The following is a 12,733-nucleotide window of genomic DNA, read 5'->3' on the forward strand; positions in this document are numbered from 1 at the left end:
AAGCAGCTCATCTAACATTATCAATTTATTATGAAGGATTTCTTTTTCTTTTTTTTTGGTGATTTCTGATCACATCTCTATTTTGGTGATTTCAGTTTGCTGCCTAAATTTATTCATGACCAGTGTCCTCTTAACGTCTATATGGCCTTTAGATAAACAGCTCTTCTCCCTCCTTAATGTTTGCTCCACCTGATAGCACCAAATTTGAAAGTGAAAAAAACATCCCAACTCCTTTATTCCCCTCATTTATCTTCCCAGTGGGGAAATCTCCCAGTTGCAGACAGCTAGCATGGGATACAGATCCAGATGAAAAATAGACAATGATGTCTACACATAGTTTTCCTGCTGAAACTCCTGCAGAGATGTGGTCACTGCAATCAGTGGAGACCAGAGAGCCATCCAAATGCAAGTGCCTTCTTCAAAGCAAGGTGAAAAGCTCTCCAGACTCCAGTGAGTATATTAATTGGAGCTTGACTGACTATGGTTGCACTTTACACTCGTAGCTCATTATAGGTACTTACCCCATAGATACCTATAGTTAGTTATGTGAATCTAGATCTGACTCCCACCCTCACCAAGGGAAAGGTTTTATTGAATCTCTAAACACAGGAATGCAAGTCTCCTTAGCCCAGGATATCCAAGAAATTAGCACGGGACTGGGAGATGGAGATAGGACTGACAGGAGCCCTAAAATTTTGTAGAGGTCCAGTTGTGGGTTTGATCTCAGAAGGGACCAGACGCCTAAAAACTTTTAACCCCGATAATTTACTTTGTGCCTTTTGAATACAAATTAAACTGCAGCAAACCTGTTCTTCTTACTTTCAAATGAGAAAAAAATTGAAATCTTCCCACTCTCTCACATGCATTTGCAAGGTAATTTTTGGTGCATTAAGAGGGGCAACAGAATAAGGTCGAAACTTCAACGTTCACGGCTACTTACTGAACTCACAAAGCAGTGTTCAGATTCTCCACTTTCAAATAGGATGACATCTTTTATGAAGACTGCGATGGCTCTCATTATGAAGGACATGAAGAGATGCATATGAATATAATTTCGAGTACAGTGTAGTTTTCTGTTGGAAAGAGATGAAACAACATTTCTGAACAGCAAGGCTTCTCAAAAGCATTATTTATCTATTTACATGTTTCTTCTGCCAAGATACAGACTCACAATAAACATTAGAAACCCTGAGACAGACTATGTTCTGATGTAAATCACTGCAAATCCACATAAACCTTTTTAAAGCCACCAAAGATGTGGCAATCCATACATCTGCAGCAGTGTTGCTACATTTCCAATTTTTAGGAAAAAGGGTCAAAATACAGAATGACAGAAAACAGGTCCATCACACTGGTCTCCACTGGAAAATAAATGCTTTTGACTGTGACAACTGTGCTCACGATAAAGGTCTGTTTTCTGCAGAATGTTTGTACTTCAATAATTCTTTTCAAAATGCAATATTTCTTCAGGAAGAGAAATAAATTCCTAGCGACTGCTGCCAAAAATTAACACACATTACAGGCTTTCTGGAGCAATATGAACTACATTTTCACTTCAAAATGACTAGTTATTAATGATATTGAGAACACCACCAGGTTTTTTTCTGTCCCTTGCCCACTAATATTTTGAAGGAGAATTTTGATCAAGAAGGTCTTTTTTTCAAGCAACACTTCATATCAGCTAAAGCGAAAGGCCTAATACTCTGGAAATGGGTACTTTGTACAGTCATCAGAACCACAACAGACCTCACTCAGCAACATGATTAAATTGCCACCTCTTAATGAGTCACTGTGCATTGGTAGAGTTTATGCACTTAATCTCTGGTGACGGCAAGATAGTGTGACTGAGCTGAGTCCTCTGTACTTGCAGGTGAAGGCAAGTCAAATTATGTTGTTTCGCACAAATGAAGAGCGTGAACCCCAGCAATTTCACCAGCTTGGCTGGCACCTTGTACCTTGTTGAGATGAGATAATTTGCACGTGTGTCTGATTCACTCTTGCCTTGTGAGAGCTCGTGTGCTGAAAAGTGCAAAGATCTTGAAAGGAGAGGCCAATCTTATGTAAGCATGAGAGTTAGTTACCCTAGAAAATATGCTGTTTCTTATAGCTTTCTTTGGGGGTGATGTCTGGACCAGACCATCATAAATTGGACAACCATATAATGCCACTTCAGGGAAGCCACTGGAGAGTGGCAGGAGGAGATGGAATCACATCTAGAAGGTTCTTCCATCTCATGGAAGTTTCCTTTTTGCTGTTCTCCCTACACATAAATAACATTACAATAGGAGATTATCTTATATGCAGACTTCATTGGAGGCACACAAATTTAGATGCCTGAATTTATTACAAATGGAGACTGAGGATTAATTAATTTGCTGCAATCTAGGCATCTAATGTCATTTGATATGCTGTAGAGTATCTGCCCATCGATCCATAAAGGCCTGGGTCTCCTGAAGGTCCTGCACATCTCAGAGGCTCTAGCTTGTCTAAAATGGCTCTGGTGTCTACGTCTTGTCACAGAGCTATAGCAGGAGGTGCTTCAGAAATAGGCTTTGGGAGATAGTTTTGAGGTGTGATTCACGTGTCCCACTTTGAATACCTACTTCAGTGGAAATGCATCATTCCATAGATCGATATATACCATACTGACTAGGTCTCTGTGGACTATAACAAGATTATGAGATAAAGGCCTCTAATACAGAGATCCATCATGTAACAACCTACATTTAGTGAGATGGATCCCACTTAAATAAATGGATTTGGGTTATAATTCTCACACAAAGGCCACAAATCACATACCAGAAAACAGTGGTACCGAAAGATGAAGGAACTTTCCTCCCCTGTCCAAATGAGCCTTGACAGAAGTCTTTTGCATCCATCTGTAACACCCATAGCCTATAACTTAAACAGCCACTATGTCCTTTGAGTCATCCCCTTACCTATGTCTTTTTTGCTCATGGTCTTACCTGAAGAGGCATAAAATGATCATAGCAGCCGTGAGAGCAATGAGTGATAAGGTATGTCCAATGGTGTAGCAGGTCTTGACTGTTCCATAGAACACTGTTTGCTAATGTGAAGGAAAGAAACAAAACAGGTCTGTCAAAGAGCTGACAACATGTGTTCCTAAAAAGACCGTCACTGAGCTTTTACTGACTTTCTTGGTGAGACATGGAAATCCTCCTACTCCATTAGATGCATCAAAAAATCATCATCAAGGAAATCATCCTACTACATCCACGCATCAAAAAAAGCTTGTCCAGCAGGTTGAGGGAAGTGATTCTCTGCTCTTGTGAAACTCCACTTGGAGTACTGTGTCCAGCTCTGGAGCCCCCAACACAGGAAGGACATGGACCTATTAGAGTGGGTCCAGGGGATGCCATGAAGATGACCAGAGGGATGGAAAACCTCTCTTATGAGGACAAGCTGAGAGAGTTGGGGTTGTTTAGCTGGATAAAAGAGTCCAGGGAGACCTTGTAGCCCCTTCCAGTACCTAAAGGGGGCCTACAGGAAAGATGGGGAGGGACTCTTGATCAGGGAGTGTAGTGATAGGATGAGGAGTAATGGTTTTAAACTGAAAGAGGGGAGATTTAGATTGGATATTAGGAAGAAATTCTTTCCTGTGGGGGTGGTGAGGCAGTGGAGCACGTTGCCCAGACAAGTTGTGGATGCCCCAACCCTGGACTTGTTCAGGGAGAGGTTGGATGGGGCTTCGAGCAACTTGATCTAGTGGAAAGTGTCCCCTGCGTATGGAACTAGATGCCCATGGAACTAGATGATCTTTAAGGTCTCTTACAACTCTAACCATTCTATGATTCTACGATTTTATCAAAAAATCTCCAACTCCTTCACCCTTAAAAATCACATCCAGTAAAGTACATGACTCAAATACCATCAGTGTGAATAAGGAGAATGTGTCCAGTTGCAGTAGAGCCTGGATCGCTCCAAAACCAGGTTACAGTTACACAAGGGAAAAGTTCATGCAGGAATGAGTCTGATTTGGCACTTGCAGAGACAGCTACATGGTCATAATCTTGCGGAACAAGAATGACTAATGTTCAGCTAAACAGCACACTGACATATTGGCTCTGAGGTGGTGAGTACGATGAGCTTCATCTTATTGAGGAAGATTGAAGACAGAACTGGTCTGGAAATTGGTTTGATTTTGTGGAAGCTATATATTGTGTTTCAGCAAGTAAAAACTTAAAATGTTCTCACTAAAATCACAGGTATGTTAATTCAGAAATATATGTTAAGTTGGAAATCAGGTCATGATTTTTGGCTTTGAAAGCACACAGAGGAAATCTCTGAGCACAGGAATTAAATTCAACAGGGAATCCTGGTCTAAATAAAATGGGGAAGTAAGGCAACAAAATGCAGCTCTCCTAAGGCTCTCCAGCAGCACTATATCTAAATCAATATATTTTCATTTTCAGGTTAAAAAAATGACAAAAGACCAGTTGGTATTTGGACATTTGTTTTATCAACGAAAAAGGCAAGTTTTTATGAAAATCTAACTCAGTTTGTGGAAAATCTTATTTTTCCAGCCTTTGATTGACCCTCCTCTGCCTTCCTTGCCGCTATTTTCTAAAAAAAAAAAACGAACAAAAAAACCCCAAAAACCAGACCAACCAAAAACCAAAACCACAAGGAGAAATTTAGACAGAAAATGTAAACCCAACCTTGTTTGGGAAAACACTCTTTAATAACAGCAGGGATTGACATTTTTATATGCCATTTTCATAGACCTTGACAAGTACTAGGTACTTTACAGAACCAGTGAGGCTGAGATGAGCAGTAATCCTCTAGCATTTGCACAAGCCAGCTTGGAGAGGTGTTAAGACAGAGCTTTCAGAGAGTGCAAAGGTTAAATTGGTCATATCTATATGTCTTCTTAGACCACAGATCTCAGAGATGGCTAAAAACATGGTGTCTTTACAGCCCCATTCACTGAATCCACATTGCTTTGGGTCAGTAACTCTGAATACATGATTCATAGCAAGGGTTTCAGGCCAATTTATCTACCTGATCTTGTCCATATGATGCCAGAAGGCTACTGTGGGGAAGGAGTCACACAGAATGTTATGGTGACGCCTAAGCCTTGGTCATCCGCACTGCATGGAGCGACTTGCACTGCAGTAAGGAACAGTGAAGGTTCCACCTATCTACGCCACTGTCTTGCAGATTCCACCCAAAGCTAACTAAATATAGTCTTTTTTCCAGTCTTGTTTGAGTTTGGGCTCCCAAAGGAAGCTGAGACTTTTCCAATAAAAGCAGTCAACTTCCTTCACCATGATTTTGTCTTTCTCTCTTTACCTACTTCCCTTCTTGATGTCACCAGAACAGAAATGCTCCAGGAAAGACCTGGCCAGCAGAAGGAAGGAGCTTGTGGTAGGGGACTGAGTTTGAAAAAGAGGATGTCCCACACTGTATTTAGGAGAGCAGAGAAATGGGGGAAATAAAATTAAGAGATATCACAGGAGATGCCAGTAGTGTGGCTTTGGATGGAAACTCTCCAGTGTGAATACAAGTATTGGCCTTTTGCTTCTTAGAGTTTTTCATAGAAGCAATTTGTGTACAGAAAGCCTCAGTGTTATTCAACAAGGTTATTTTGCCCTTATATTTTACCATGACCAGTTCTTCTTGTGTACAGAGAAATAGCTCGGCATTCAGATTTAATGTAGCATGTGGGGTCATCTCTGCTCTGGAAACAGCACATAATGATTTCTCACTCTTCATTTGAACTTGCTAATGACAACCACTTCCTATTTTACAGATATCAAAGCAGAGAATTTGACCTGAGATCATAAATGAAATTGGAATTTCACTCAGTACTTGGTTTACTAAAATATTCTTATTAGAAAAAATGGGGATTTAAAGAAGTGAAGTAAAAGCATGCCAGGATGCCTGGGTTCTAGCTGTAGACCTAGACTGATTTACAGAATGAAACCAGGCAATTTCATCATTCTCTCTCTGACTTCTAAAAGCCTCTGCTTAATTTCACAGGAACATGATAAGAAGAATTAGTTAAGGTAGATGCTAAACAGAAATTAACTAAGAATTATCTTATTTGGTTTCTGTCCCTTGATAACAGAGATTAGAATGTGAAACATTTACATTAGTGAGAGAAAAAGAAGAGAAATAATGACATCAAGGCTTTCATGTTTTGGGTTCATGTCACCTAGCCTGAAGTCATCTGGGCTGCCTCTAGAGTAAATGCACAGAGGTCTGTTTGGAGAGAAACGTGGGGTGAACCGACTTCTGGAGACATCTATTTTCTTCACCAGCTTCAGATAGAGCTTATGGGGACACCTGGGGTGGCCTCTCTCTGACAGAGACACACAAAGCCTCTGACAAAGGCACACGAGGGAGAAGTTGTGCATCACATGTGACAACAAGACAGCAAAACAACCCCCCCATTTGCTAATATGTGGTTTTTAAATGTAAGGCTGGAGAAGGAATCATTATGACTGCAAAGATCATAAGTGCACTACTTTGCATGATCTGGACTACCAGAACTCACAATTAAAATCTTACACACAGCCCTTAGTTATTTTTCGTATTTTTCTTGCTTCTGACTTGAATCTGGTAGGTTTTAAAAGTGCACGAAGTGTTTTAAGTATGGAAGGTTATCAGTCTGTTTTGGACCTCATGTCCCATACAGCCTGCTGTTCTCCTTTTATTCTATTCCCTTTACTTCTTTGTCCACAAATTGACAGCCAACTCAACAACAACAAAAATCTATTCTTCTTCACAGGCTAGTACTGCATGTTCACCCCCCTCAGCCACCTTTCACACAAATTAGACTTAAACAGCATGACAAAACTGCGGAAATAGAGAGAAAATAATTAAGAAAGAATTAAAAGAACACAATACAGGTTCTCTTGGTAACGCAGCGCTCTGGCAACGCTGCAATCCATTGGGTCGCCAAAGCATGTCCCAGGAATTCCCAAATCCCCTTGGCAGCTGGAACATAAACCAGAGCTTTCGGTGAAGGACCTTCCCAGAGCATTCCTGTAACAATGACTTTTGCAATGTGCAACTGGTGCCACACAGCTCGATCTGAGAAACGGGACACTTGAGGATGTGAAGTGGTGGCTGACCTCGAAGGCAGACTAAAGCTCCCTTCAGTAGAGCCCTGATGTTCTTTGTGCAACTTTCCCTTTGCTGTTTTCTGTATTCTTTCACTGCTAAGGCTGTCTCAGTTCTGTTCAGATTCTCCGTTAACACTTTGAGTGCCTTGGTAATATGTGACCAAACACAAAGACGTCTCACCATATATATTCATTCATTATTGGGATTCCTATGTCCAACATTCACAAACACTGACATATGTCATACAACAGAAAAAAAAAAATAAAACATGGCCATAGGTTTAATAGAAACACATGGTTGCAGTGAAATATAATTCTCTTCTTGCATAAGCTTTTTCTTGTTGACCATGGGACAGTTATAGGTGACTAGTTTAGATCAGATGTTGCACTTTTAGTTAGGTGAGGTGAATCTTGCTTCTAAAATCATTTGTTATCCTCTTAGACTTTACCCTTCATGACTCAGCATGCAGCAAACCAATAACAAACTGCTTCTTGTGTAATGACAATATTCTATAAAGCTAATTATACCTAGCTCAGTGGTTACTAATTTACATACAAGCATTCTCCCAGAGGGCCTGCGGGTTTCCTTACAAAATTCAGTAACATTGCACGAGAATTTGTGTGTTCCCTACAGTTTTCTAGATCTTTAGCTGATTGAGATCAGCAGAGCAGCACTGATGGCAAATGAGTTATATCCTTTTATGCCTTTTGATGTTTTGATGCTTATGTTGGCCTAGAAATACCGGAATCAACTTATCTATTTAAGGATAAATATAAACACGTAGGGCTTGTTCCGAAGTTGAACATGGGAAATCAAGCACCTGAAGTTATGTGTGCACATCATAGAGACACTGGTCTGATCTTCTCAGGTGCTGATTTCCTGCCACACCCCTGGAAATTAAAGGGAGGATAACCTCTTTGGCCAGACACTTGATCTCTGCTTCCAAGGATCCCCAGGATGATGCTTACTTCTTGAGGAATCAGAGTGGGAATGGAAAAAATGGGCATGGGAAGATCATGTGATTCTCATATCAATCCCTGGTAAATCTTGATGTCTACCCATCCAGGTTTACAAACCTCTTCCTCTGGAGTGCTGCTGGAATCATATCCACAAGCTAGGTCATACGGTGCAGGGTACACATCCGTCCAGCCCTGGCTTGTACAGTTCCTGGTCACGTTCCCTGGAAGAAAAAAGAAAAGGATGATTTAAAAAGAAATGTTCAGCTTGCTGTAAAACAAATACCTGTCTTTTGTTGATTCAAATGCCAAGGCACATTTCTTGAAACAATTAGAGTAAAATTCTCATACTTCTCTGCTACCAAGTGTTCATATCACACAGCCACATAAATGTGAGGGACCCATTGGGTTGTACAGTTCAGACCTCAAAACCAAGTACATTTTAATACTGAGGTGCCCACAAAACATCTCTTCTAATAGTACCATAATGCCAGTTGTACCCAGACCTTTGGTTGCAGGCACTGCACCAATATTGTTTGAGACTGTTATTGACATATTGCCTTTGTTCCTGGAAAATTTTTCATCTAAACAGAACAGTGAAGTATTTACATCTTTCACTTCACTTGTGAGAAGCCAAGACATGGCTAGATAAAGTGGTCATTTCACATTAGGCAGGTAAGGTTGGAGGTCTGGGAACTGAATGCAGCCCTCAAAAGCCAGACCTTGCCTACAAGATGAGCCCTGATCAAATGTGATTCCTGGGAAATATACTGCATTCTTGTTTGAGAACAAAACACTTCGAAATTTGGCTATGAGGGGAGAAAAAACAGATACTGTCAACCTGCATTTCCTGTTTTAACATGTATACTCAAAGGCAAGAAAATTTCTTGGACTCAAGCAAGTTGAATGCCTAGGGCCTCCAACCAGCTAAAAAGAGCCTTAATTAACATAAGGACATCTCTCTCCTTCAGCCAAAACTGACAAAACTATGAAGTTTGTATCCCCCTCTGGTACTCTGCACTTCCTGGCCCATCTGGGATTGTAAGGGGTTGTGCAGTGCAAAGCATTTCTCACTTTGTAAGACATCTCTGCTTTCTGGACCCCAAACCCACATTGGTTAGGGACTGTGCAGACATTAATCAAGCAAAAGAAGAAAAGACCAGCAATCTGACCAGGATAGGCCTTACCCTAAAAGTTCTGTAGTCTAAAAGGCCAAGATAGATGTTTTTCAGACAGAAATAATGAAGAAGCAATACATCCAACAGTACATTGCAAATTCCCCCAACACCTGTTCCGAACCCTCACCAGTCCCTACCCTGTCCATCTCCTGTGAATCACATTACTGTGGCACAATGACACCACATCCTTTGGTGTCATTTATCACACAGAATCACACAGAATGGTAGGGTTTGGAAGGGACCTCTAGAGATCATCTAGTCCAACCCGCCTGCCAGAGCAGGGTCACCTAGAGCAGGTTGCACAGGAACGCGTCCAGCTGGGTTTGTAATGTCTCCAGAGTTGGAGACTCCACCACCTCTCTGGGCAGCCTGTTCCTGTGCTCTGCCACCCTCCAAGTAAAGAAGTTCCTCCTCATGTTTAGATGGAACTTCCTATGTTCAAGTTTGCGCCCGTTACTCCTTGTCCTGTCACTGGACACCACTGAAAAGAGCTTGGCCCCATCCTCCTGACACCCATCCTTTAATTATTTATAAGCATTGATAAGATCTGCCCTCAGCTGTCTTTTTTCCAGACTGAAGAGACCCAAATCCGTCATCCTTTCTTCATAAGACAGGTGCTGCAGTCCCCTAATCACCTTGGTAGCCCGTTGCTCTACCCTCTCCAGCACTTCCCTGTCCTTCTTGAACCGGGGAGCCTGTTGCTCACAAAACTGCCTGCCATCCCCAACTGGAAAACTGGTACAATACACACCAGAATGAACAAACAGTAGTCAAAACTCACTTCTTAGATGAAGAATTACACCAGTGAAACTCAAGAGCTTTGCAAACATTTCCAACAATGGGGTTCTTTGCACACAGGAATAATAAAACTTCTGCAAACAGGAGCAAATCAATTATGCAGCTACGAATCATGAAAATATTCAAGCATCACCTCCAGGAGTTTCTGACAGTTGAGTCATCTGAACATCTTCCTAACCATAAACATGTCTAGCACCGAAATCAGCGGCAACTTGTCCCCTGGATGAATTCACTTCCCAAATCCCCATGACAGGTAGATTTTGACGCTAAAACTTGCCCTTCTCATGTGTCTTTACCACAGATTTAATCTTCTGGAGCTTTTCTTCATTTTAACAGCTGCTCCAAAAGTAGGTAACTTTAGAACAGTTTGGTGGGTTCCTGTTCCCCAGGCTTTTTCTGTACGGTCATTATTTGCATTTCTTTTTACCAGGGTTCATATCAGGATCATAAGAGATCTTGTGCAAACAAATCAAGGACATGACTGTTCAGTAGCTTGGGGGTTTTTTTTGGAGGTGTTGTGTAATTTCTATTATTTCTTCTTCTTTACAATGGATCCCATTATCTGCACTTTTCTGCTTCCTCTTTCCTGCTCAAGGCTCCTCCCCTCTGTTTGGGGATGCCTTTAGCTTTCACAGTGGTTTTGATTCTTTGCTTCTGATTCTCAGTGAACTAAGGGCTGCTTGTTTCAGCTTAATTTCCTCATATTTCTCCTGTTTCTTCTTTTTAAGTGCACTGCCCCACTATTGTTTGATTATTTTGTAATTCCTCTCCTCACTGCTCTCAAGAATACTTTTCAAAATAGTATTAATGCTTTAACTGAAGTGGAAACTCAGGTAGAGGGAAGCACAATGATACAGCATTGCTGAGATTTAAAATAAATAAATAAATAAATAAATAAAAATTCCCTGATTTTAGGGAAACTCACTTCCCAGAGATGTTTTTCTACTACCCTTTTCTGCTCATGTCGCTTTGTGATGTGCAATTTCACACACGTGGTCAACAAACCTTTCTAATAATGCTCATGTTCTTTATTAGATGCCTGGGAGGTGCAAAAAGTTCAAGGTTAGAAGATATAGATTTTACCACACCACAATTTTGACTGTAGTGATGGATGATGTCTAGCCCCAGAGAAAACAACTGTTCTAATTGCTACTACTTCTTACCAGACTACTTTCTGTACTGAACATGAACACAAAAGCACTTGGAAAAGCACCTCACAAGCTTAGTTCTTACTCTGAGATTAACTAGTGGACAGGCAGCAAACTTTAGACTGAAGTATTAAACTGAAATTTTTATGTTACAGGGTCAAACCCCAGCTCTGTCACAGACCCCCACTGAAACAGCAGCCAGTTCTTGTGATCTCCCTGGGTCTGCGTTTCCTCAACAATAGTAGAGCTTTGGTAATAAAGTCTCATCTTCTGTCAATGGGAAGGAAAAGTGTTCAAAGCACCAGAAATTTTATATGCTGTTTTCCAGAACAGTTTCCCATTAACTTGTGTTTCTCACTCCTCTGTGTAACACAAATTCTCCCTAGAATGATGCACTAATGAAGTACACTGAAGCTGCAAAATGTTAAGCGTCAATATCAGGAAAGACACAGTTTCTGGCTTGGAAATGGTATCTCCAGCCTTTGAAAGTTCACAAGGTTTCCAAAGCTTTCCTATTTCCTATCAGACTGAAACTAAACCTTTTCAAATGCATTCCTGGAGAATTAATCAGAAAGGAGACCAGGGGTTTATACGTTGGTAACACACAATTAGCAGTGCACAGTGGAGGAGTTTCACAATAAGAGCTGGAAAGCATCCCACTGCCTGTAGGTTTCTGCTCTAGGCTCCCCTCTACCTTGTGGAAAAAGGAGGTTCAAGTCCCTGGTGTGAACAGAGTCCCTTCGATGGGGTGGTATTGGTTAACAGCCATGAAAAAATCTGCCTTTTGTGGGGTTTGTATTTCATTTTGATCAGAAATGATGCAACTGTCAAACTGGTACATCTGCTCCTAAAAACCACATCCATTTCAATAAGATGAGATTTTCCACTTAAAAAAAAAAAGAAAACAAAAGTTTCATTTGATAAGCCACAGCTAACTCTCACCTATGACAACAATAACCTCACAGCATGTCTCACCAGAACGCACCTTCCTGCTTTCACAGAATCACAGAATGATTGAGGTTGGAAAAGACCTCTAGAGGTCATCTGATCCAACCCTCCTGCTCAAGCAGGGCCACCTAGAGCTAGTTGCTTGGGAGCACGTCCAGATGGCTTTTGGATATCCTTGGAAAGCTGCAAGGATGGAGATTTGGAGGTCTCTGGGCACAACCTCCCTGGGCAACCCACTCCAGTTCTTCGTCACCCACACAGTAAAAAAGTGTTTCCACATGTTCAGATGGAGCCTCCTGTGTTTCAGTTTGACCATGGTTAGAAAATGCAAAGGTAATTAGAAAGTGCAAGAGGGTCTCATTACTTCAGAAGGGCATTTGTGAATGGGAGCCTTATGTGTACCAGAAGTCCTTTTCTGCATTGCCAGAACAAAATCCCTGGTTGCCGTTTCAGGGGTGACCAATGTCTGCAGAAGCACTAGGCATATGGTCCTAGGAGGATGGGATATTGCTTATGAGATGCTGCTGCTGATGCTGCAGTGATATACAGCTCTCCAGCTCATCCACAGAGACTCTGTGTGTGTCAAAGAGGAGGTAAGGCAACTAGGCTAAAC

General features: G+C 41.3%; 1 protein-coding gene across 1 annotated transcript in view; it reads right to left on the reverse strand.

Annotated features, from left to right (window-relative positions):
• The window catches only part of VIPR1 (vasoactive intestinal peptide receptor 1), a 120,700-nt gene that overhangs the window by 37,861 nt on the left and 70,106 nt on the right, over positions 1-12,733 (reverse strand). The window contains exons 4-6 of the mRNA XM_063324301.1: positions 8,169-8,272; positions 2,967-3,067; positions 941-1,073 (exon numbers count right to left, since the gene is read on the reverse strand). Of these exons, the coding sequence (XP_063180371.1) occupies positions 941-1,073; positions 2,967-3,067; positions 8,169-8,272 (338 nt within the window). The remainder of the gene's footprint in view (positions 1-940; positions 1,074-2,966; positions 3,068-8,168; positions 8,273-12,733) is intronic.

Source organism: Chroicocephalus ridibundus, chromosome 2 (assembly GCF_963924245.1).
Source record: "Chroicocephalus ridibundus chromosome 2, bChrRid1.1, whole genome shotgun sequence".
Taxonomy (NCBI): Eukaryota; Metazoa; Chordata; class Aves; order Charadriiformes; family Laridae; genus Chroicocephalus; species Chroicocephalus ridibundus.